The sequence below is a fragment of the Mangifera indica genome, chromosome 1 (assembly GCF_011075055.1).
Source record: "Mangifera indica cultivar Alphonso chromosome 1, CATAS_Mindica_2.1, whole genome shotgun sequence".
NCBI classification, from domain to species: domain Eukaryota; kingdom Viridiplantae; phylum Streptophyta; class Magnoliopsida; order Sapindales; family Anacardiaceae; genus Mangifera; species Mangifera indica.
The window spans coordinates 6,548,472-6,575,694 of NC_058137.1; the positions used below are offsets into that span (position 1 = coordinate 6,548,472).

Consider the following 27,223-nt stretch of genomic DNA (forward strand, 5'->3'; position numbering starts at 1 on the left):
ATCCACATATCTCAATGGTCGAATTGAAGAAGGAAGATCGTGCAATGCTTTTCCACCCATCTTGTCATCCTGTCGCACGATGAAGTGTCTCCCTAAAGTTATTTGAGGCTTAAGCTCAATGAAGTAAGACGTCGATGGAACTGAGCATGATAAAACTTCATCATTTTCGTCGATGCTTCGTCACTTTCCAACGAAAACCCAAGGAATAGACTAAACAGTGGTCGTTCTTCCCAACCAAGGGAACACTTCGTCATTTTCTAATCTTTGAAGGTGAGAGCGGTGGTTGTCAGGGAGAAGGATAAAAAACCTAGAGGGAAGAATGTTACTTTTCAAACTTTAGAAACTTCAGGTGGGAGTACATTTTAGGTTTGTAAACCTTGAAAGAAATGTGATAAATTTTTAATTTTTTTAATATTTTAAATTAAATAACATTTTTACCTTGAATTGTAATAGTAAATTTTAACTAAAAGGTGGGTTTTTGAATTTTTGAAAGTTAATATTATAAGTTTGGAATTTCACCAAACGTTCAGTGGGAATAAGTATTTTAGCTTAGTTTTATTCACTGATGAATCATACTTATAGATCCTAATGTTTGATGAAAATTTGTATGATGGAATTGGAAACATAAAAGTACAGTAGCAATCAATGAAGGGATCAAAGAAGACGAGTGGTTGTTACAGGATCTTCAATTATGAGATTTAATGAAAAATGTCTTATCTTTTGGACCACTGCAAAGTTTGTTTGTCGCTGCTCTGTTCTTGTCTCATACCAAAACTTTTCCAATCCCCAGTCTTTGGAGATGGTGACAACCCACACCGCTGTGTCTTTGAGAGCTTACCAAATACGCGCATCCGTAACCACAACCGCACAATGCAAGCTTGCAAACTTTTCACTTAATTTACCTCACTTTTCTATTATTCAAGAACAATAAACTCGAAAGAGAATGCAAACTAAATGGATCCATAGATTACTACGTAATTGCATCATCTCATTACAAATACTTACTGAAAATGAAAAGAAAAAAAAAAAAGAGCCGCCTGCCTCCATCTCCGATTCAGCACCCAATCCCAATACACAAGAAGGAAATAAAGATTAAAGAGTTGAGCAACGCCTAGAAAACGGAATCTTTACCACCTTAGCTTTTCTGGAAAATACTGCAACAGAGTAATTTAATTTGTCTTAGAATAGTTAAATTATTATAATTGAATTACATTTCGGTTGCAAAAATAACACAGTTCACTTTCTTTTTCCAATTCTTGTTGAAAGCATGGGCATATAAACTGGTGTTTACCTTTTCAATGAGGGAAAGATAGTATGGCTTGACCTTCTCTACGTCAATCCGAACTTTGCTCTTGCTGTACAAATCATACTTGCTGCATATTTAACGCAAAATTAATTAGAAATTTCATACATAACAGTGATCTTTCTATGCCTAAACATTGTAAAACATGCATACTTGAATATTTTCAGCCACTTGAGATTCTCAACGTCTTCTTCACTCATTAAGTGCTTATATGCATCTGCCCTGTGTAAAGCTGCAAGATAAATTAGTTCAATTAACATAAGCTAGTCAGAAGAATGGCTTTTGACGTGGCTTGCTAATAAATGGAAATTCCTCAATTTCTCTAGTTTCTCACCATAGAAAGAATGGTATCTGATTATGAAAAGACCAGCTGATGGTAGAGTAGTCTTATTCTCCTTAGCTACCTATAAAATGGGAACCAATAACTATGTCATTTGTAGTTGTATTAATAGAAAGTATACATATCTAATTGGCATTGCAGAGCTACAATCTTTTACAATAGAAAGAACAGAAATAATACCAAGTACATGTAGTCATCGTGCCCGAATGACATCATCACATTGTTTAGTCCACAGCCTTCTGAATAAACTCCAAATTTAGAGTTGTAAGTAGGATTGCTATTGTCTGGATTCTCTTTGAAATACTGCAGGACCATGCCACAGTGATATAAGAACTATTGAAAAAGAAATTAAATAAGTAAAATTTCAAGTATTACAGTGATTCATGTGTACAAAATAAGACCTTGTGGTGAACAATTGATTCATCAAACGCACATCCAACTGGGAATGTATCACCTGTAATTATAATCTTGGTTAGTAAATTAAGCAATAAGCCATGAGCTTTCTAATGACTTAAGTCTGTTTTATTCGATAATGTAATCAGGTAACTCACCCACGACTGCCCATTGAGGCAGCTCTCCAAAATCTGGATGTAAAAGGACCTTTCCAAGATCTAAGATACATTAACAATAAAAGTTAGCCAACTGCTTCTCCAGCCACATGGCTAATTTTAGTAAATATTTGTCTCCCTAATTAAAATATCAAGAGAAGTTACACCATGTATGAGGCCAGTTAAGTGCAGCCAATCCTCATTAGGATAATCTTTTCGGATGGCCTCCGCAGTCTGAAGTAGATGTTCTATTTGAGGCTCGTCCAGGTCAGGATCACTGTCATCAACGAATTCATTAAGAAGTTCACAGCAGTCCCATATACTCATCTCTACACGATTTAGTTTGCCATACTCTTCCCTCATCCTTTTCACCTGCCAAAGGTTGTTCATGAATTACAAAAATAAAAATAAATGACAGTTCTTGGAATATAATAACATCCAAAGTAAACTTGCTTACAAAGTCGTATGTCTGGTTGATATGTTGAGTTCTGTAAAACTCCTCGACATCTCTTTGCCTTTCACTTTCCACACTATAATCCCTGCTTGACATTGCAAGTTAAAGAGGTTACAACTACAATATAGATCTAGGGCGAAAAATTGTATATACGTATAAATCCCAAGGATTTGGTAATTGAGTTACACTAAATCCCTGCATAAAAAACTCGGAAATATCTTTTCATAAATGCTTTAAAAACCAAGCAAGTATTATTATTCATGATATTTAATAAAAATTTATTATCCATTGTTTATAATCTTTAGACTTTTCAGTACCATGAAAAAACTAAATATATATCATGCGCATAAATTCTCCAATAACAAGCAAAAGGTGTATATCCCATGAAATTTAACAGATTCATCTAGTCTGGAACGATTTCAATAAACAGAGAAATTGATGATCTGAAAATTTCAATAATTTTAAAAGACATAGATCTGTCTATAATACAAAAGAATGCACATCGATGATATCAGGAATTAAAAGAGGAGAACCTGAAAGTGTGGCCGAAGGAATTTGTGTTGGGGACCAAGAATCTTTCCTCCAAAATCAATTCTTGTTCTTCTGCAGAAACATTCTGCTCCTCATCGCTCGCAACTACTCCTGTATTGAAGAAATAAAATAAACAATTGAAAAAAACAAAAAACTACAAATACATAAAAGAAAAGAAAATTTAGAATACCTGATTCAGAGTGCAGAACAAGAATCGCCATTCTGAATTAGACGGCTAAACAAGAGGAAGGATGAGTGTTTGTGATGCATTTTGGTGGTGAAAACTGGGCAGTATTTATAGCAGCCGGGAAGTCCTTCCCTGAGAATTACGATTATGTGTGTCCTTGCCATATTTTGTCGACAAGGACTCCGATTAAGTCCTTGTATGAAATTCTGTAAAACCGCTAAACCGAGAGAGCTTAGGCCGATGCCAAGTAGTGCGAGCGCATGCAAACTTCTTGCTGGCACTCTTTGATATTTTTATACTTAACGGGTCCACTTGACGTATGGCTGACTCAGCTATCAAGTTTTTCTACGGTTTAGAACTGTCGGATGGGACCCATCTGATGTGGCATCTACTCACTATTTTTGTCTTTGTCCAATCTCTTGGCTTTTTCATGGAAATGTACGGTGGGTTGTTCTTTCTCCTACAGTACTTATTGAAATGTCACATTCGTCCCTAAGGTTTCGATTTGTAACATTTTGATCCTTTACGTTTTTCAAATAGAAATACCCAACCTTTTGCTCTATTGACTTAAAAAATGGATATCAAATCTCTAATGCAAATGTTTTGAAAGTTAATTTTTGAATTTAAGTTTAGAATTGTAATTGAGAACATTATAACATTTTTCTGAATCCTAGAGATATTAAGGGTCATCAAGAAAAAAGAGAGATACAAAACATGTATGAAATCAAATATCTTAAGATTAGATCCGTTTTTTCCTTAAATTGGACAACAAGGCTCTTAAATTTAATAATTCCCTTAAAGACTTCTATCCATTGTAAAGTCATTCTCAAGCCACCTCTTATAATCTTTATACTCACTCGATCACAACATTTCCTTAAGTTAATAATATCATAATCATGAATATAAACTCTTAAACAGTGGGTCGAATCACATTAAATAATCACATTTTGTCTAACTTTCTATTCACATTTATTTCATACTATTGTCGTTGATATTAGAGTTCATTTTTTTATTCTTAATGTCACTATAGTAGTGTATTTTACACAAATTTTGACTTGTATACTTCAACTGATAATGATAAATCTTATCTGTGGGTTGATGAATATTAGTTGAATTCGTCCTAGTGATTCTTTACACAAGCAATGTTGACGTGTTTGAAAATCTTCCACTCAAATTTCACACAAAAAATATGAAGCATAGTATGTAGTACTACAATGAGTCTATTTGTTTACAATAATCGAGTTGAGTCAATCCAAGTAGTGCTTGTTTCATGTCTCTATTTTCACATTAAATACTTTGTGTGTCAATATTGCATTTATTTTACTAGTGACTTTGACATCAATTGTACTCTATTTCAGTTTCAAATCTAGAGGAGAATTTATTCTTTGTTTGTTAAGAAAAACATACAAGTACTTTTTAGTATCATTTATGTAAATCATGAAACTTGAGCCATCGCTTTGATGATCTTGTCATTTTTAACGATGATGGTGACCCAATCAAGTTGCTTTTTGGGCAATTTAGAACAACTAAATTGTTTTTTAGATATCCAAACAAAATACGTTTTTCCAATAATCCTTGGAGTTCACGGACATCTAACGATAAAGATAACAACAACCCTTCCTTGATAAACAAATTCATCATTGGCAGTTGTATCTCCTAATCATGATAATCATTATCCAATAAAAGTTCTTAATTGAACACTAAAAAACCAAATAAATATGACCGTGGAAGAACAATTCACAAGCATCATGATAATTTTTTATTCAAACAAACTTGAAATCCTCTTTGTTGTCGTTTTGTTGGTTGTGGTGTCTACATAAAACCATTCTAAATATGCCATCCTCTTCCACGCACAAACTAAAACTATTCAACCACCATAATCTAGGCATCTTTAGAACTCAAAAACTCAATTCCACAACCCCAATTCTCAAAAGATCCCAACTCATCCGCATTCCACAACACCCAAACCCTTATCATTCCAAATTTAACCCAATTGAAAGGTTTTTCATTGTGATCTAATGAAACCCTTGAACATCCAACAACCATCATCTCTTCTCTTTTCTTCTCTTCACTTTCTTTCTTTTTGGTAATTAACATTTGTGTTAGTACAGTAAGAAAATTCAGTGTTAACCAAATTATATATACAGAGACTGAAATGCCCTCCAATAGATCAACCTTTTTTTTCCTTTTTCACATTTCTTTTACCTTTTTTCCTAATCAAGTTTGAACCAAAATTAGTGGAAGATTATCCTCCCATAAAATTGGAGGAAATCTCGTCTTGTGTGAAATTTTTAATTAACCCCCTGTAATTATATCTTATATTTGAAGCAATTAAAATATGCCGTGTAATACACGTTTGATACTGAAGATGGTTGCCAGATTTAGAAGCAAATAGGATTATTGTTTTGTAATTTAATAGGGGCTACTTTATTTTTTTTAGATTTCCTCGAAGATTTTTTTTATTTTTTTTGAGTATAAGAGATTTTTCTCATTTGCTGATAATTTCATGGAATTGGTTAAGCAATTAAATCTTAGATTATTCTTATTATAACCAATCATAATTTACCACATTCTTCATTGATATCAAATCTTAATCTAATTTAAAATTTAGGTTTTGAACTTAAATAAAGATGTATAGTTTGTGTTCAAGTAGAAAATAGATGAAGCCAATATACATGAGTATATATCTCAAAGGATAGTTTAAGTGTCAAAAGAGGAGATTTCATGTATAAGAGCGTATAAGTTCATATTTCATCTGATAATATGTTAAGATCAAACTTTTGACTTATCTGATTCAGTAGTTGTAAGATCGGTCACTGAATCCAGAGTTTATTTTATCCGATGCAGTTGATTCAACTCTTGAAAGTGGCAAAAAAAAAAATATATAAGATCAAACTTTTGACTTTCTTGATTTAATGGTTATGAGATTGATTATTATATCCGATATTTCTCCTATTTAGTATAGTTAGTTCAATTTTGAAGAAACGATCTCATTCGAATGACCTTTTTTATTACCAAATTATTTATATAGGGGTAGAATAGTCATTATCAAAATGCATGATTAAGATGGAGAGGAGTTTCAAGTTTAGTCATTTTGCATCAAGACTTGAGTCGTCTTAGATTTTAGAGATTAAGACCTTTAATTTTCTAATTATGTACTTAAAGCAGGGGAACTCACTTTTTTATAATTTTTTTCAAATAATAAATCATTTTACAAATTTAAATATATTTTACGTGTTTTTCTCCCTTTATTTTTATGTAAACAAAATTATATAAAAAAGTTTGTTGTATAATTTGATAAATATCAAAATTGTTAGTGAATGATTGAATACGAGGGACAATTATTTGCTAATCATTTTGTCTAAAATTAAGAAGAATATAAAAATTAGAGTATGGTTGGTCCCTTGGTTGGGTTAGGAATATACTTTAAACTTAGATTTGATCTTCGGGCCATTAGTGCCATCACGGTGGCCCATTTCATAACTAGAATAGGAAATTTAAAAGCAGCACGTGAAAGTTTCACCAAAATCCGTGATTCTACACTCCAGGCTCTAGACTAGAGGAATCTGATCAAGAGCAGAAGCTTGGAAGTTGGGAGTTACAATATTGCAATTGTAATTGGATTGGGGTAAGTAGTCGCCTTGAAGAAGCCGTCATCTTTATCGATGACAAAGGCGATGTCTTCATCTTTGTTAAAGAAGAAAATATCTGTCTTTATCATTGTAATATTCATCTTTATTAGACTAGAGATGAAAATATCTCCGTTAGAGATGATTTTATTTTTGAAATTATTTTTTTAACAGTTTATAAGTAGGTAAATAAGATTTTTAAAATTAACGAGAAGAAATTTAAAAAAAAAAACATACTTTGGGTGGGAAATAGTTCTTTGGCCTAAATTAATAAGGGCAAATTAATCTCAACCAATACCATTCATGCCATTACTATGAAATACCCACTATTAATTCAATTAAATTGATCATTAAATCAGATTCATCACCCTCAAATAAAAATCTACACAAGTAAAAAATTTCATATTATATTTCGTTTTTTTCATTTTCGTCTTCTTTTTTTTTTTTCTTCTACAGATTTATTTACCAAATTGTTTGCTTAGCCTATAATTTGAATATTTCCAAATTAATTATATTTTAATTATTAAAAATTATATAAATAATATTATATGTATAATTTTATATAATAATAATGATATATTATTATATAATTAGATAATTAAAAATTAAAAATAAATTAATATTTAATTATAAAATAATATATTATTATTTATGTAAAAAATTATAGAAATAGTTTTTATCGAAATTATATTAACCCCATCCACATAAGCCGCTATGTCTTGCTGACGTCACTCATGATTCTTTTAGTTTTTCTTTGCTAGGTCTTTTAAAACATTAAGCATGAAGAACTCTCAAACGATGTCGTTTCATGAACAAATATGGCCTAAAGAGGGTAGCTAAGTGTGCATAACAGGTGCGTGCCCACCCAGAATCAGAGCTGAACATAGAAAATTTAAATTCAAAAAAATTTAAAAAAAGGCAACTCAAACATTTGCGGAGAGAAAAGAAGAGAGATATAGATAGAGAGAGGCGGTCGTTGCGATAAAAGCTTGGCGGAGTCGTTTCCCACACTCTTTTGACGGTCAGAGAAACAGCGAAGCAAACCACAACGAAAAAGATTCGCTTTACGTTTCCTTAAAACATGCGGTTTTATATATAATTAGTCCCCGACTCGTCTCTGATCTATCCACTAACTTACTGCTTCTAGGGTTTTCTTTCTTATTCAGGGTAACGTTGTATTCTTTCCGATTTCTTTTCATTTTTCATCGTATTTTTCTGTCTGCTTTTATTTTTTGGTTCTGTAGACGTTTGAATTTTAGGCGCTGTTTGATTGTTGAGAACTTGAGACTTTTTAAGAATAGTGAATTATTTTTTGAATTTTGTTGAGTTATTGTCGTCTGTATTTACTATTTATCATTATCTGCTAGTTGGATAGCCGTAACTCTGTATATTTTTATTTTTTCATATGGAATATTACCATTTATTCGGTTTCTTTTATATAAGAAAAATAAGTAAGAATTTGAATTTTGTTCAGTTTTTTTGTTTCTAAAGGCTGCGAGCCGGAGAACTGAATTTATTTCTTGGTTGTATAGTTTTTATTTATTTATTTATTTATTTTTTTTTCAAACTTCGAATGTTACTGTCTGTTTGATTTCTAAGATTATTTTAGGAAGGTGCATCAGCTGTTAAATTTTGTGCAGCTTTTCGTGTTCTGGTTTGTAATTAGATGCTGAGCCAAGTTGCTTTATTTATTTCTCAGCTGAAATTTTGAGTCTTTAGCTGTATGAGTTTAATAAAATATAAGTTTTAATTTTGGTGTTCCAATTTTGTTTAGCTGTGAAAGCTGGTTAATTTAAATTCATGTTTGTTCTACTTCTAGTTTTTAAAAAAATATAAAATTTAGAGTAGCTTGTTGTGTGGCATAATAGTTTTAACTTTTACTCCATTAGGTTTATAGGAGGAAAAGTAATATGATTTTTGTCTTAACTGAACTTTTTTCACCTCTTCCTGGTTAAGAATGCTACAACATGGTTGAGATGTTTGTTTATTGTTTATTTATTTCCAGCTTCACCATTTTTGAGCTTTTTCTACAGCCAAACTGACCAGCAATGTTTGATGATGCAGAGCCATGCCAACGTTTACTGCTGTAGCTTTTGATAGGCTGATAGATCCTAGAGAGCCCAAATCTGTTGACATGCCAGTTCCTAATTCAAAACCTCCTTCTAGATCAAAACCCGCTCCTCAGCCAAACTTGATGTCGGAGAGGAGAAATGACACTTCATTGATCATTGGAAGGAAAGTGAATCGTCCTCCAATAACACCAGCACTCTACGCAACTCCTGAGCCAACTCCACTTCCTGATTCGCCATCTTCATTTCCTCCTTCACCTTACATCATCAATCACAAGCGGCGTGGGCCACGGCTAGTGAAGAAGTCCTCACAGGCAGATGTGGCCTTGTGTGGAGAACCAAAAGATGAAGAAAAGGTCACTGGGAATGCTACAAAAAATGCTGAAATAAAGAGTGTTGATCCAATCAATGGTGCTTCTGTCTCTTTCACTATTTCTGGATCTGTTGAAGGGAAACACAACAGTAATGCCCAGAATACTCTTGTGAAGGAACATGTGAATGGTTTCTGTGATGGTCCTACAGAAAAAGAGCATGTGAATGGTGTGCATGATGGTGAGCCTGGAAGCAGATATAGGCAATTTCAGAGCAGTAACAGGGAACTCCAAAGCAGCAGCTCGATTAATGCTTTGCCTGGGAAGAATGATTTGCCAAAGCCTATTGGATTAAAATCAGAGAGTAATAGTGAGTTTGAAGATTTTTTTGATCCACAGGAATCAATGAGTGCTGCAAGTAACACAGATGGAGAAGATAATACCTGGGCAGAAAGTTCTACAAAGCTTGCTACTCCAAAGGGAGAGTTTTATGATGCTTGGGAAGGTATTCGGGCATTACTTATCTGTTTATAATTTAAAACTTTATCTTTTTGGACACATGCTTGCATTTATATCTCTCTTTTTGGTTGTATGGAGACACTGTCACTGCATAAGTTATCTTTTCCTTCTTTTGTTGATCTTCACATATATTCTTGTGCCAACAATTAGTGTCAAGAGTTGCATTTTAAGTAAAATTACATGTATCAATTGAAGAAAGAAAATGTTTGGGTTTTAGGGAACATAGTTTTGGTTCTCAATGTCTGGTAATAGAATTTATTACTTGAAGAATATGGATGTCAGGCCCTCTGCATCATGAGTTTTGATGTGTATACACCTGCATGTGGACATTTTTCATTGTTAATTTTTGATATGTGATGCTTTGGAATTGTTTCTGTATGAGATTTTTATTTCCAGATATTTGGAAAATATGTAATTATTCTTTGTGTATGTAAATCTTTTAAGTCATCATGCAAAGAGCATTGAAGCATCACAGTTTTATTGTTAAACTATATGGCTAAGAATGCTTACTTTTATTAATTCCTCCAGAGTTATCATCTGAGGGTGGGCTTCAGTCTTCTCCTCAGGATAAAGAGACTGAACTGTGTGAAATGAGATTAAGTTTACTCACGGAATTAGAGAAGCGAAAGCAAGCAGAAGAAGCTTTGAATGATGTACAAAGTCAGTGGCAGAGGGTTAGGGAACAGTTAGCTCACGCAGGATTAATATTGCCTGCAGATCCCTCTACAGTAGGGGAGGATGGACAACCAAATATCAATCTTGCAGAAGAGCTTTGCCAACAACTTCATCTTGCTCGATTCGTATCAGAATCTATTGGGAGGGGCATTGCAAAGGCTGAGATGGAGGCAGAAATGGAAGCTCAGATTGAAGCAAAGAACTTTGAGATTGCCCGATTGTGGGATCGGCTTCACTATTATGAGGCCATGAATCGAGAAATGTCGCAGAGGAACCAGGAAGCTGTAGGTGAGAGTTCTGTACCTTGGATGATCTTTCTTTCTATTCAAAAATTAGTTGGTTCAAATTATTTTTCCGGCCATCATGGTCATAATCAATCTCTGATCTTTATGGTCATATTTTTTACTTTTATTGTGTTATTCTTCTTTTTCTTTAATTCATGCGCTCAGACATGCAAATATTGGGGCATAATATCTGCTTTTGGATATATGTCGAATGCTACCTTTCCCTTGACTTCCAAAAGGAATTCTATAATGCTTGTGGCCAAGACTTTCTATCTTTTACTTACTCAATTCCTGATTTGTTGATGCAAGGATATCTTTTTTGTTCTCTGGCCAAGCAATTGAATATATAAGGGCCCATTTCCAAACACAGTGAATCTTTGTGTTATTTTAACATTTAATCAAATAATAGTTGTGTAAATTGTGTGTTTGTACCTGCTTGTATGCCTACTCATGTTACCACATACAACCTAGGTCACAATCTCTATCTTGGTATGAGTTTCAGGAAACTGAAATTCAGTGTCATTGGATTCATTAATGAAGAGTTCATCTTTTAATTTTGTTATCTGTTATTATTTTGTGTAGAGATGGCACGGCGTAATAGACAAAGAAGGAAAAGAAAGCAGAGATGGATTTGGGGCTCAATTGCTGCCGCAATTACCTTCGGAACCGCAGCCTTAGTATGGTCTTACCTCCCAACACAGAAAGAATCAACTAGCAGTTGTCCTGTTGTGCCTGAGCACGATGATGCTGCCAAGCAGTGAATCAAATTGAAAGTAAAGAGAATAAAAAGTTCATACATGCTAGTTTGTGAATAGCCAGGATTTCTTGCTTTTATCAGTTGCTTGCAGAGGATGTATAGACCGATAAAAAAATTCAAATATCTGAAGTTACGACTCTTACTGGCAATCTTGGAGGTTCTGGAATTTGAATTGGGCAGCCTTGGTTATCAGATTAGTATTTATTTAGCTTTTGTGCACTTTAGGGACTGCTCATGTTTGTTCACACACAGACACAGCTTGATGATATTGTTCTATTCAATGTTTTGGGCCGGCTGTGACTTGAAGGTGGAAATCAGGTTTTGGTTATTTGTGTGTTGTGATGGAGTTGGATTATTTCATTGGCATTGCAAGCCATATTTGTTTTTCTGTTGCACTTAGCATCATTACCTCCGGTGGTTGCGGTAAGTGTTTTAATTTTATTACACCTTTAGTTCTGCATAATTACATGGATGGTAAAACATACATGATGTCTTTTTCCGCTCGTTTTGAAGAGCTGCCACCAAATCTTATTGGGAGGACACTGAAACCCCTTTGATTCGGTCATCCATCTAACTCATTTGAGTCTCAAAACCTCTCCTCAAAATGTTCAGTATAAATCTGAATCAGTGGTAGGTGAATCAAATAGGGTCAATGGTCTGAAGGCCATATCCACTCCATGCGCGGGTGGCAAATCGTCCTCGCTATTTGAACCTCTGATAGAAGAAGGTGAAGTTGAATTGCCCGTACTGGATGGTCCTGGAACTCGTCAAAGGAGCCTTCCGTTTTGCTTATTACTTCATGATGTTTGCATACCATTGAGCACTCTTGTCCAAAGGAGTTGGCATCAGCTCAAGTTTAACATTTTCCTACTGATGGTTACCCGTTAGTTAAAAATGTAATATCAAAGTTCAAACAAAATATAAATTATTCAAGTGGAAAGTCATTTACAACATTCCTGTCGAATTTTTTCTTCACATCATCCCATTTTGGAGTATTTCTGGTCCTCTATTTTAGCATATATGATAATGCTAATAGTGACTCAACTCTGCCTAATCGTTCAAACTGTCGAGCATATCAAATATCCAAACTTGTAACCATGCCCTGATACCATGAAAACTTTTATGAAGTGTGTATGTTGATTACAGCTCTGCTAACAACAGGGTTATATATAAAGATACACAACCTACAATCAACTAGGGCTGGATTCGAGCCGAGCCGAGCTCGGCTCGCAGCCAGCTCGGGCTCGGCTCGGCTTTTTGAGGGCCGGCTCGAGTTCGGCTCGAGCCGAATTCGGTTCGGCTCGAGTTCGGCTCGTTTTCAGTTCGGCTCGGTAACGGCTCGGCTCGGCTCGTTTTTTATATCAAAACGACACCGTTTTGTATATATATAAAAATCAAAACGACGCCGTTTTGTATAAAAAAATTTTTAAAAAAATATACCAAGCCAACCCGAGCCAGCTCGGGCTCGGCTCGAGCTCGATCGAGCCGAGCTGAGCCCGGCTCGTTTCGGGCTCCAACCTAGCCGAGCCGAGCTCGAGCTCGAGCTGGCTCGGCTCGAATCCAGCCCTACAATCAACTAGGCAACTAGAAGGAAAGAAAATATCTAAAAATATTTAGCAAACTGTTGTAAAATAAAACTAATCACAAAATAAAAAACTAATAGCTAGTTGAAGAAATGATCTCTTTCAAAATAATATATATATATTTTGATAACGAGGAACTCTACCCAATTTGAACCATCATATTAGACTGAAATCAACTACATTAAGAAAAACAAATCTCAGGTCAAGTGATTAACCCCACAACCACTGAATCAAGTAAGTCAAAAGTTTAATTTTGATATATCAACAGAGATGATTTAAATTGATACTCTCTTATACATAAAGTTTTATCTTTTATCACTTAAACTATCCATTGAGAGTTTCAAAATAATATTGTTATCTCTATAAATAATTCCACCAAAGACTCCAAAATAAAAACAAATCATCACCAATAACAAATTACCATAACTAGCAGTAGTTTGTCAACATATTGGTAACTTTGGAGAATCCTTAGTTCTTTTCAAAAGGTGTCAACGTGATTAGAACCATTTCTTCCTAGCAAGATAAGCACCATTCGACCTCCAACGACTAATTATTGGGACCTTGATCTGAGGAATGTGGAGAAATCATCTTGAAATTGATTGAAATATGCATGTAACACCCTAGGAGGATTGGATTCAGAGATATAAATGTTGCCTTTGTTTATTGAATCGTTGTGCTCATCGTAAAGAGCTGGCAGAACCTACATGAAATAGTGATCTTATTTTCTTGTAAAAACACAACTGGGTTAGTGCAAAATTTGTTTTACTCCTATATTTTTAAGGAGAAATTTTTTTGTAGAGGATACTAAGTAATTTGAAAATCCAACATTGTAGGAGCACTGCAATATCTCAAATTAACCGGACTTGATCTGTATTATATTGTAAATAAGCTTTGCCGGACTTGATCTATCTTATATTGTAAATAACTTAGCCAAATTTTGCAGGCACCTCTTAACAAACCATTGTCCACTGGTAGATTTGTGATGCTTAGAAACAAATTAAATATTAATGAATATAGAAGTAGTATTCTAGAAGATAGTAAGGAGACTGAGATATTGATGCAGTTGTGATTGTACCTAAAGAAGTGCAGAAAACTCTTCTGAAATGCCTGGTAGAGAAGTCTGAGTTGCTTGGTAGAAAGCACTGAGTATTACAATTTGATACGGGGAAAAGCCTTTTTTTTTTTAAATCCTGTACTCTTTTATGTGTTAAGTGGTCTCTTCTTCTGCTCGTAATAGTTTTGGGAGTAAGTTCTTGTTCTCCTTTTAAGTGTTGAATGGTGTTGGATGTGATTGATTGGCTTCTGCTAGTAATGACTATGGGAGTGGTTGCAGTTTGTTTTCCTATATTCTTCTACAAATTTTCTGGTTCCAAGGATGGTGTGAAGAACATAGGACAATAAAAACAAAAACTATTGTTAAGACAATGCATTTTGAGAGTTAATGGTTGAAGAAAAACGATCGAGTGTTGGCTTACCTATGATGTAATATTAAGGCCAAAGACTATTTCCCACCCAAAGTACGCGATTTTCTCAAGTTTCATTCTATTAATTTTGAAAATCTCATTTACCTACCTATAGACTATTAAAATTAACAGAACTCTAACCCTTAAAATATTTATCTCATTTTTTCCCCTAAAATTTTAAAAACTAACAAATTTCTCTTAACCCAAGTTTTAAAAAACAACATTTTCCCCATAAATTTTTCTCAAGACTTGGTCTTCGTCAACGACCATGCCCAGGACAACCGTCGGAAGGAGGCAGCATCGGAGAGGAAGAAGCGTCGCCTGGAGATTGCCGAAGAGGAAGAAAATGTTGTTCTTTAAAACTTGGGTCGGGGGAAATTTTTAGTTTTTAGGGTTTAGGGAAGAAAATAAAATCAAATTTAAAGTTATTTTTAATAATGCAGGCAAAATGACGATTTTACTTTTAAAACTATTAATTTTAATTGGCCACAGGTGGGTAAATGAGATTTTTAAAGTTAATAGGAAAAAACAACATACTTTGAGTGGGAAATAGTCCTTTGACCTAATTCATATCTAATAATTTTTTTTGATAAAAGAGATTACCAATCCAAACACACCCAAAATGTTAAATTCTTTAACTCTATTTGATTCTCATTTTACTCAACATTACATTTCAACACACAACCATCGAATAACTACCAAAGCATCCCCTTTTTGTTTCTATATATGCTGATATTATTTACAAATTAAATCATTTTATTGTGCTTGTAATATTTAACATATTAATAAATATATATATATTATTATATTATTTTAGAAAATAAACTGAGCAATCTGAACAAGTGAAATTCATTATACCAAATAAGTCAAATGATGTTTAAAGATATTTGAACATTTGCTTGTGCTTGGGATCCTAAGCTTGTGTCGTTCCAACTGTTATAGATTTATATTTCCGAACCCAAAGATAATCCGATCCGAATAATATAAATGCAGAAAACAGGAAAAAATAGAATAACACGATTTACTTGGTTCGGATCTCGTAAACGAAATCCTACATCCAAGGCAGAGGTGTTCCTCTAGTCAAATCCACTAATATCAAGTTCGATTTACAATATACAAACACACGGATCTCTCATTGTACATCAAAACAATATACAAGCAAATACACGACAATACAAAGTCAAAGAGCACCTGACTTCACCGTAGAGACTCTGTTGATCGAACTCAGAGAGCAAACACAGCCACACAGCAGCACAAGACGCACAAGGCGCACAAGAACAAAGAAGAAGAACAACACAACAGCTCACGCCTCTCTTTTCTCTCTATTCTCTCTATTCTAGTCAGCCAATATTATGTTTATATACTTAGGTCAACAAAGTGAACACCCAACAAGTTTACCAAACTGCCCTCACTTATAAATGAAATGACCCATGCATCCTTAAGCTCTAATTACGCTACTGCCCTTATAGTTTTTAAACAAATATTACAAACTCCACCTTGTTTGAAAACTACAAGACTCAAACATGAATTTAACTAGCTAAAACACCTTTGCAAGACAGACTCACAACTTTCCAATTTGCAATAAGTCTAAGGCACTCTTAAACTTATTTATTGGAACTACCTTTGTCAAAATATCAGCAGGATTCACCTCTGAAGCAATTTTCTCCAGAATTACCTGACCTCTAGACAAAATTTCTCTTATAAAATGCAACCTAACATCTATATGCTTTATTCTCTCATGAAAAACACTATTTTTAGACAGATGTATTGCACTTTGTGAGTCACAATAGATCACAGGAATACCACAATGCAGCCCCAACTCTTCTGTTATACCTTTCAGCCACAAAGCTTCTTTTGTAGCCTCTGTCAATGCAACATATTCAGCTTCTGTTATAGACAAAGCAACAATATGTTGAAGACAACTCTTCCAACTTATCACATTATCACCAAATGTGAAAATATAGCCATTTAGAGACCTCCTCTTATCTAAATCTGCAGTATAATCTGAATCACAGTATCCTTTAATATGTAAACTGTTAGTATCAGATGCAATATATACAAGACCAAAATCACATGACCCTTTCAAGTATCTTAATACCCATTTCACAGCATTCCAATGTGCTTTACAAGGTTTTCCCATAAACCTACTCACCAAACTAATTGCATAAGCAATATCAGGCCTGGATCCTATCATATCATATATTAAGCTACCTACCACATTTGCATAAGGAATCTTTTTCATATATTCAGATTCATCAGTAGGTAAATCATGCAAAACAGACATCAATTTGAAATGAGCACCTATAGGAGTATTCACAGATTTAGTATCATGCATACCATACAATTCAAGAACCTTTTTAACATATTCAGATTGAGACAGAGTTAAAATACCTTTAATTCTATCTCTATTAATATCCATTCCTAAGATTCTTTTTACATGTCCTAAATCTTTCATTTCAAATTCATCTTTTAACAATTTTTTCAGCCTAGTTAAATCACTTATTTTCTTTGAAACAATAAGCATATCATCCACATATATCAACAAGTAAACATAGCTGCATGTTTCAGTTTTACAAAAGTAAACACAATTATCAAATTCACTTCTAAAAAAGCCAATGGAGAGCATATAGTCATCAAACCTTTTATACCATTGTCTTGGTGACTGTTTTAGGCTATATAATGACCTTTTTAGTAAGCAAACCATATCTTCAGATCCAGGTTTCTCAAAACCCTCTGGTTGCTCCATATAAATCTGCTCTTCTAGATTACCATGAATGAAGGCAGTAGTAACATCTAGCTGTTCAAGTTCTAAATCAAATAACACCACAGTAGATAAAATAAGCCTTATTGATATATGTTTAACAACAGGTGAAAAAATCTCATGATAGTCAATGTCTTCTACTTGGGAAAAACCCTTTGCAACAACTCTAGCCTTAAACCTTCCATTTTCAAAGCCTAAAGTAGCAGGTTTTCTTTTAAAAAACCCATTTACAACCTATAATCCTTTTATTTTCAGGTCTTTTAACAAGAATCCATATGTTATTTTTATGCAGAGAATCAATTTCAGCTTGCATGGCATTTAACCATTCCTTTTTGTGTTTACTCATATAGGCTTGTTTGAAATTTAAAGGATCATTCAATTCAATGCAATCACCTATATTAAATGCATATGATATAAGATCTGCATGAGCATATTTAGATGGCAGTTTAATAGCTCTTCTAGTCCTATCTCTAGCCAATTGATAATAAGAAAAATCACTGTCTAAACTACTTTGACTCTGACTCTGTGATGGTTGCTGGTTCAAACCCCTATCTTCATACTTTGAAGCATGAATTGGATCTGAGCCTAAACCAGGTCCATCACTTGACTCAACACTAGCTGAATTTCTCAAGTCAGAATTCTCCACCTCAGTATGAACCTGTTTAGACTGAAATTGGTTAGAGATAAACAGATCTTTATAAAAAGCAAATTCATTAAATACAACATCCCTGCTAACCACACATTTTAATTCATCAATTAACCAAACTTTATAACCCTTAGTCCCTGTAGGGTATCCTAAGAAGGCAGCTTTTAAGGCTCTAGGGTTCAGTTTACCCTGTTTCACATGGATATAGGCAAGGCATCCAAAAGGTCTCAAGTGATTTAAATTTAGTGGTTTACCAGACCACAGTTCAATAGGAGTCTTAAAATTAATAGCAGAAGAGGGTGATCTATTAATCAAATAACAAGCAGTAGCAACTGCTTCAGCCCAGAATTTCTTACTCAATCATGAGTCAGCTAACATGCATCTTACTTTGTTCAGAATAGTCTTATTCATTCTTTCAGCAAGACCATTCTGCTGAGGAGTGTCAGCACAAGTTCTATGTCTCAAGATTCCAAATTGTTTAGAAAAATCAGTAAACTGTTTGTTACAAAATTCAAGACCATTGTCTGTTCTTAAAACTTTTAGTTTCTTATTTGTTTGATTTTCAACAAGAGTTTTCCATTCTTTAAAAAACTCAAAAGCTTGATCTTTAGTTTTTAAGAAATAAACCCAAACTCTTCTTGAAAAATCATCCACAAAGGTTAAAAAATAATGAGCATTAGACAGAGAACTAGGTACCTGAGGAGAACCCCACAGATCTGAATGCACATAGTCAAGAATGTTCTTTGATCTATGAGTAGCAGTTGCAAACCTCAATCTTTGTGACTTCCCTAAAACACAATTCTCACAAAACTCTAATGCTGAAATTCTGTTAGAATTAATCAAGTTTTGTTTACCAAGTTCTTGCAAACCCAAGAAACTAATGTGTCCTAGCCTTTTATGCCACAAAATAGTTTCATCCACCTTATCAGGTTTAGAAGACATTGAGTCACTAACAGCTGTTCCTTCTAAAATGTATAACCCATTTATCAATTTAGCTCTCATTACTACTAAAGCACCTCTCATTATTTTAAGCACACCCTTTTTAGATTTATAAGAATAACCATTGGAATCTAACAAACCTAAAGATATTAGGTTTCTTCTCAATTTAGGAACTAATCTAACATCATTGAGAATTTTAATAGAACCATCGGCAAGTTTTAGTTTAATAGCACCTATACCTGTTACCTCACATGCATCATCATTACCCATTAAGACTTTTCCCCCATTTATCTGTTTTAGATCTATAAACCAGTCTTTTCTAGGTGTCATGTGATAGGTGCATCCTGAATCTAAAACCCATTCTTCCCTAGACAACCCCTCAGTTAAAACTAAAACTTCAGCACTATCATAGCCATCAAGTAGATTTACAGACTCATGTTTTTCCTTATTTGAAGGAAAATTCATTTTCTTTCTTTCAGGGCAATTTCTTTTCATATGACCTTCTTTATGACAATTCCAACAAACTCTTTTTGGCCTAGATTTAGATCTATTAAATCTTTTATCTTTTTGTTGAAATTTCTTTTCAGTTCTGCCTCTTACTTGCAAGCCTTCACCTATGGTTTTCTTTTCTATCTTCATTTCTAAATCTTTTGACTTAAGAGCCCCTAAAACATCTTCTAAAGAAAAAGACTCTCTACCATATTTGATAGCAGCTTTTACATCTTTAAAAGTTTCAGGCAGTGAGTTCAAAATAATAATGACTTGATTTTCATCAGAAATTTTCTCTTCTATATTAGCCAAATTAATAGTAATTTTATTGAACTCATCTAAGTTTTCTTCTAAAGACTTTCCTGGATCCATTTTAAAACCAAACAATTGCTCTTTCAAATATATTTTATTAGTCAAAGATTTATTCATATAAAGAGATTCAAGCTTCAACAATAATTTTGCAGCAGTACTAACATCATCAACTTGTCTTAAAACATTAGCAGATAGATGTAAAATAAACAAACTATAAGCAGTTTCAAGTACCTCAGATTTCTGAGATTCTGTCATATCAGAAGGTAAAGAATCTATACCTTCCAAGGCCTTTGCACACTTTTGATGCACCAAAACAGCCCTCATCTTTTTCCTCCAAATATTAAAATCATTTTTTCCATTAAACTGTTCTATTTCCAGTCTTGTTAACCCCATTATGTTCTTTTTCTTTTTCTTTTTCTTTTAGTTTCTTTAATCCTACAAGTACCAAAAGAAAATACAGCAGTACCAAGAAAGCAAAGTACTCACAACAAGAACACAATCTTTCCGAAAATATTCACATATATCAAGAGATACAACACATATATTTCACCAAAATATATTGCAAAACATGAAAACCAAACACACCTCAAGATATACACAAGTAGCCGAATATAAATGGAAAAGAAACGAAAATAGGTCACAAGATCACAGATCGGAAAGATCTTTTATGGCTCTGATACCACTTGTTATAGATTTATATTTTCGAACCCAAAGATAATCAGATCCGAACAATATAAATGCGAAAAACAGGAAAAAATAGAATAACACAATTTACTTGGTTCGGATCTCGTAAACGAAATCCTACATCTAAGGCAGAGGTGTTCCTCTAGTCAAATCCACTAATATCAAGTTCGATTTACAATATACAAACACACGGATCTCTCACTGTACATCAAAACAATATACAAGCAAATACACGACAATACAAAGTCAAAGAGCACCTGACTTCACCGTAGAGACTCCGTTGATCGAACTCAGAGAGCAAACACAGCCACACAGCAACACAAGACGCACAAGGCACACAAGAACAGAGAAGAAGAACAACACAACAGCTCACGCCTCTCTTTTCTCTTTATTCTCTCTATTCTCTCTATTCTAGTCGGCCAATATTATGTTTATATACTTAGATCAACAAAGTGAACACCCAGCAAGTTTACCAAACTGCCCTAACTTATAAATGAAATGACCCATGCATCCTTAAGCTCTAATTACGCTACTGCCCTTATAGTTTTTAAACAAATATTACACCAACAATAAGCATTCTTGCGAATAAGGGAAAATTATAATAAATATCTAAAACTAAAAGGTGTTAAATGAAATTATTCAAAACTCTAAAGATTAAGAAAAATGCTCTTAATTTGGGAAATGACTAAACTGCCCTGATATATAAACCCTACAGTTTCCACGAATTTACTGTTTAAATTCAGAGAAAAATTCAGATTTCCCACGGGGGCAACAAGTTTTGGTCTTTTTCGTCGATTTTTTGTGTTTTTTGACAACTGAAAATGACAAATAAGGATAGTACATCATTTCACTTCTTGTTTGAATCAATTTATTGTTAAGAGTATTGAGATTTGAAGGAAATTTTGAGATTTGAATGTTTAGGGCTCTGATTTTGAACAATGCATAAAATGTTTTGATTTTTGGTTGTTTTGCTTGAATTTTTTTAAGGGGTTTTGTGTTATTGGATGTGCAGATTTGATTTGTGTTGAAATTAGAGGCTAAAATGATGATTGTTAGCCAAAAAATGGGTTAGATCTGTCGGCGCTACGGTAATCTCCCATAGGCGCTCTTAGGTTGGAGGGGGGGGGGGGGGGAGGGGGATTTAGGGTTTTCAAAATTTTAAGGGGAGAGGGAGATCCATGGGGGTCTGTGGGAAATTTTACACTGAACCATGAAAACCATGGGTTGGGTGGAAATTGATTTTTTTAAAACTATAGGGTCTATGAGAAATAGACTTTGAACGACTATAACTTTTGATCTGGGAGGAGTTACGGGGCCTATAATATATCAACGTGAAGCTCGTTTTGAACCCTATAAGAAACACCAATGCTTTACAAATTGCACCCAATTTGGAGGCCCAAATAAAACTGTTTTAGTGTGTATTATGTAGTTTTTATGTTTTACCAAATTTAATATTTTCGGTTTTTATGATTTTGAGTTTGTTTGTGACTAGACTAGACTTTTTTGATATGTAGTTTTCAAATTTGACATCTGTCTCTTTAGTTTTGTGTTTTTTTAGACACATTTTACGATGTAATTATGAAATTTCAAATCGATTTTTCTGTTTTCTCTTTCCCAAGCTATTCGACTGTGTAGTTTTCAAAATTCAGATTTGCTTTTTCAGATTTTTGAGTGATTTTTTTATTGTTAACATTCTAGGGTATTTCAATATATCTATTTATTTTTAACATGTTATTTAAATCTTTTATATATTGTGTAATATCAAAATGCCCCTCATATTTTTTAACATTTTTTTAACCCCTAAATTATTATCAAATATCCAAATACTCCTTTACATGATATTCAAACTAGAATTAACAAATAAAATTAAGTTTTAAGTTAATATTCAAATAAATATTTTTTTTCATGAATTGATTTTTTTAATTCGAATTCAGAAATATGAACTTTTTTCTTCTGAATGAATCTATAGTAATTGATATTAAATAAAAATAAAAGTAAAAATGGATGTTTAAATGATATAAGAAGTGTATATAATAAAAATGAGAGTGAGAGTGAGAGGGTTTATATAGATATGGCGAAGGGTAATTTTGATATTTTAAAAAAAATTAGGATATTTTTGCGTAAGAATAAAAAAAATTAATATTTTTACTTAAGAATAAAAGAAATAAGTATTTCCATTTAATAAAAAGGTAAAATTGGCATTTAATATAATTTTACTGTGAATAAAGGGCCACCCCCATAAGGCTCAATTAGCTAGGGTGGCCCTGGCCACAGGCCTAAAGGCTGAGTGGTTCTGTCACTCAATGGCATTGGCTAGCTTACTTTAATCTGACTTCTGAAAATTTTGAAAAACCCTAATTGAATGTTAGTTTACAAGAAGATCAACTCATAACAAGATATATTAGCACCCTTTTAGCATGGAACCAGTTACCATTTTAGTATGGAAAAGTCTGTCTCGGTTGAACCCTTAAAGTTTGACGAAAAGAAAGTTGAATACAGCGAGTTAAAAGAGAGTAAGCAGGTGCAGTAATAATTAAGTATAGTAACAGAGCTGGAAAAAAGAAAGAAGAGTTAATCTGAACTATTAGATGATGAATACAACCGGAGATGGGAATCCATCTTCTTTTACTTCACTCACTGCGACTGATTTCAACTAGACTAGAGCAAGAGAACCGTTGGCTTTTAGTTGAATATTGGTACAACAATGGCTTTACTACAAGTTACTATCATTTTTCAAATAAAAATGAGAGTGTAGGAGATGTTGGAATAATAACAATGAATTGGCCTGTACTTGGAAGATGCTTGCAATCCATGTTAGGTTGAATGCTTGGTTCCAAGATTTTAACTGCGTTTTGTAAACATCAAATGTCTCATTGTTGATTTCACCAAGACACCAGTACATATTTTTGTCGTCCTTTTCATCCAGCACCCAGCTCCAATGCAACTCCCTTCATTATAGCTTTCTTCTTTCAAAGTACTACCCACAGTTAATTGATTTTCATCTTCTTCGCCAGTACTTACTACCCACAGTTAATTGATTTGCATCAAACCTTGGGTGGGAAATAGTCTTTTTTGGCCTTATAAATAATCTTCAATTGCAAACCGTTTGAGAATAGCCGTTCAATCAAGAAGTTGACGCCAACAGCTATTTCAATTTGCATTTTTAGTTTGTATTTTTTCTTAAATTTTCCAATAAGCACCTCTCAAGTTAAGTTCACATCATCTCTCTCCACTTCTCAACTATTTTTTTTTATTTTATTTGAATTTTTATTCAACTCAGACAATATATTTCTTTCCTCAAAATTATTTCAAAATAGATTCTAATTTAAATAAATATAATCCTTTCAATTATTTTGATAATAAGAGAAATCAATATTTTAATAACGAACCATAGTTACAGCTGCCAATGTAATAAAAGAAGAACAAAAATTAACAATTTGGGAGTAATTCAGTTAAAAAAAAATTTAATGGTAAAATAATTTGATGCACATTATGCAAACATTGCAATTATAGTTTAATATGTGCAACTTTGAGTGACATTAGACATCTTCGTAAACATATAAATGAGTATTGCAAAAACATATCACAATACTTAAAAGTGTAATAACCAATTTTGTTCAAACGGTCGAGATCAGTATGCGAAACCTCTTTTACTAGTTTATTCACTTCTGTAATAGATAAAATGTTTAACTTCATATATAGTTAACAAAACATGAAAAACTATATAATTAGATGCGTGGTCACAATTGATCACTTTTGTGTTTTATTTGATGATAATATTATTTTAGAAATGTTTATACAAAATAGTATACAACTCACATCTAGAATAGTTCCAATGAACACATTAAAATATAATATTTTTATAAAATAAAATTAGTCCAATTAAAATTTATAAATGAATTTAGTAAATTTAACGGAGTTATTTAAATGATTTCTAATTTATAAACATCTAATAATTGAGAATTATGATATATTTATGCAATTTGTTATTACATTAATTTTGATTGGTAATTGCAAAAAAAAAAAAAAAAAATCATTGCATTTTAAGTTTTTGAATGCCCACATAATAGTATGATAACTCATGGAGAATTAGCCAACATTTTTATTGAATATAAAAATAAATAAATAAATTCATCTCATTTGATAAAACACCATCAAATGATAAAGTTATTGAGTTAATATTGTTATACATAATCTAACTTTTGATGGTAAATTATTTCATATTAAACTTGTGTGTTGTATAATTAATTTAATTACACGAGATAAAATGGAATTATTTCATCTTTTTCACGTTTACAATAATATCATATAAACTAGATTAAAAAAGAGAAAATTAGCAACTGATATTAAAACTCAATATATTTAATATTAAAATCTTGTGAAAGGTATAAAAATATTATTATTTAATATTTTAATTCACAATAAAAAGATTCTAAGAAATTTATATTTTTTTACTTAATATTATTGGAAAGTTGATTTTGCTTTAATGAATATTGTTAGAAACCATAAAAAAAATTCTAGTGATCAGTGTTTTAGAATTTATTATCCTACACTTGTTTAGTTTTTATAATGTATAATGAATATAAATTTTATTTTCAAAAAATATAAATATGATGGAGTTTTTGGACTTATTGTAAAACCAATGGATGAAAAATTTTAAAAATATTGAAAAGATACACATTCATTGTTTGTTTTATCTATTGTACTATATCCTAACGCAAAATTATTTGAAGTAAAAAAATTGTTAAAAATTACTGATGAAAATCTAAAATCTCCTTTATCATTAACAATAGAAAATGTTTAAAAATTTTACTTAAAATGTATTTAGCTTATGAAGTAAAATATGGAAACAGTATAAACATGTCACAACAAGTCAAGTTTATGCTCATTTAAAAGTAAACAACATCTTTGATTTATTTTTACAAAAGGTAAATAATCAGTTGATTCAAGCTATTTTTTTTTGGTGAATTTACAAATTATGTAAATATTGATAATTTGTCTAAAATTATGTGTTAAACTGTTCAATTCGATATTCTTGTATAGTAAAAAACACATAAAAAATCTTATCTAATATTTTTTATCATGACATATGATTTATTAACATCTCAGTTGTCTACTATAACATCATAATCAGTTAGTAATATCAGTAGATGTGTATTAGATAATAAAAAATCAAATTTATATCCAAATATTGTAAAGTATTATGTGCGTACATGATTAGCCGATAGGAGATTAAGTTACAAAATCGTGTTGTTAAAGATATTTTTTAAGATCTCAAGAATTAAGATAAAATATAGTGAAAATATATGACACTTGTAAGTTGTAATACATGCATAGAAGTTTATTTTTTTGTATGTATGATTTTCATATATTTATTGGCTTAAATTTTTATATAATGTAATTATGATTTTTCTCGGTCATTTGTGAGTACTTTTTTCATAAAATTTTAGAGATATTATTTTTTTAAATTTTAATAATTTATGAATATTAATTTATTCAAAAATTCAAAAATCTTAATAGTAAATAATTGAACCCACAAAACATGTCAAAAAACCCAATGAGACCTAACCCACCAATTATTAAATTATCATAAATTTTTTATAGTAAAATTATATATAAATATTTTTTAATATATAAATAAGTATATATATAATATTTAATCTTTAATTATATAATAATATATTTTATATATACACTTAAAAATACATAAATTACTCAACCTTTAGAAATGTGGTTCGACAAATTATTTTTGGACGAGCTTGGGATGGGTACAGCAGCTGGTACCGAATTAGGCGATGAGTACAGCGGGTGGTACCAAATTAGGTGCGCTTGGCCCAGTTAGTCAGCTAGCTCCAACAGGAAGTGAGGCCCCTTTCTGTTCTCACAACCGGACAGTAAGACTCGTCGCCTCGCACCTTCTGTTCAACAGATGGGATGGGACGTTAGGTGAAGACGCCACAGGTTCCACTTTCACAAAGTAATTTAAGCAAATAAATGAGACAAGAGAAAGTGTCGCTGAATTGAGGGAGGGAGTCGAATGGCCCCTACACCACTTCTTTACCACTCCCATCGTGCAAGCTATAGTTGTCAGTTTCCACTAAGCACATGGCACGATTTAATCGCTTTTTATCTTATGTTCGTCAGAAAGCCGGTTTGAAGTTAACAGATAGCCAACGAGAACTCGACAACGATAAACCTAACTCTGGTACTTTTGAATTTTTTTTCCTTCTCGTATCCAACAAAATCTGTAGACTTTGAATAACTGCAGCCAAGGACTCCCCTGAATTTGCACTTTCTCTCTCTCTCTCTGCAAGCCACGTGGCTGTGGCTTGGTCTAGTACTCTAGCTTCCACAAACATTGTTGCCTGCCCCCACACAAAAGCTTTAAGTTTTTCATGACTAGCTAGTCTTTCTCACCGGAAAGTTTACTCAATTAGATGTGAACGTTAACTGGGATCTTTGATAATGCTGATTACTGAAATAAAAATATAAAATGTAAATTCATTAAAGACCCTGTGGAAGTTACAATCCTTAACGAATTCTAAATTTTTTGAGGACCTGTAGACAATAGTATTTTGTCTTGTATGTGTTTATTAACTTCCTCTTAAAAAAAGTTTTTGCATATTATAATATATAATATGTATCATATAATACGATACGATATATATATATATATATATATATATATATATATATATATATATATATATATATATATATATATATATTAGATATATTA

The 27,223-nt window shown here is 32.5% G+C and overlaps 2 protein-coding genes across 3 annotated transcripts; one reads left to right on the forward strand and one right to left on the reverse strand.

Annotated features, from left to right (window-relative positions):
* Nucleotides 1–591: 591 nt before the first annotated feature.
* On the reverse strand, nucleotides 592–3,619 carry LOC123211360 (inositol oxygenase 1-like). Its single transcript, XM_044630050.1, has 11 exons — nucleotides 3,367–3,619; nucleotides 3,179–3,287; nucleotides 2,649–2,730; nucleotides 2,359–2,563; nucleotides 2,195–2,254; nucleotides 2,045–2,097; nucleotides 1,824–1,946; nucleotides 1,638–1,707; nucleotides 1,457–1,535; nucleotides 1,292–1,373; nucleotides 592–1,154 (listed from the first exon to the last, which is right to left on the reverse strand). The coding sequence occupies exons 1-11, from the start codon at nucleotides 3,395–3,397 to the stop codon at nucleotides 1,128–1,130; spliced, it is 921 nt and encodes a 306-aa protein (XP_044485985.1). The 5' UTR covers nucleotides 3,398–3,619; the 3' UTR covers nucleotides 592–1,127.
* Nucleotides 3,620–7,856: 4,237 nt separating this feature from the next.
* LOC123194496 lies at nucleotides 7,857–11,935 on the forward strand. 2 transcript variants are annotated; one of them, XM_044607725.1, is made up of 4 exons: nucleotides 7,857–8,164; nucleotides 9,057–9,877; nucleotides 10,420–10,854; nucleotides 11,433–11,935. In XM_044607725.1, exons 2-4 carry the CDS (start codon nucleotides 9,061–9,063, stop codon nucleotides 11,609–11,611), a joined length of 1,431 nt encoding a protein of 476 aa, XP_044463660.1. In that variant the 5' UTR covers nucleotides 7,857–8,164; nucleotides 9,057–9,060; the 3' UTR covers nucleotides 11,612–11,935. The 2 variants fall into 2 exon arrangements, with proteins under 2 accessions (XP_044463660.1, XP_044463651.1); XM_044607716.1 differs by having other exon boundaries at nucleotides 7,858–8,159.
* The last annotated feature ends 15,288 nt before the right edge of the window (nucleotides 11,936–27,223 follow it).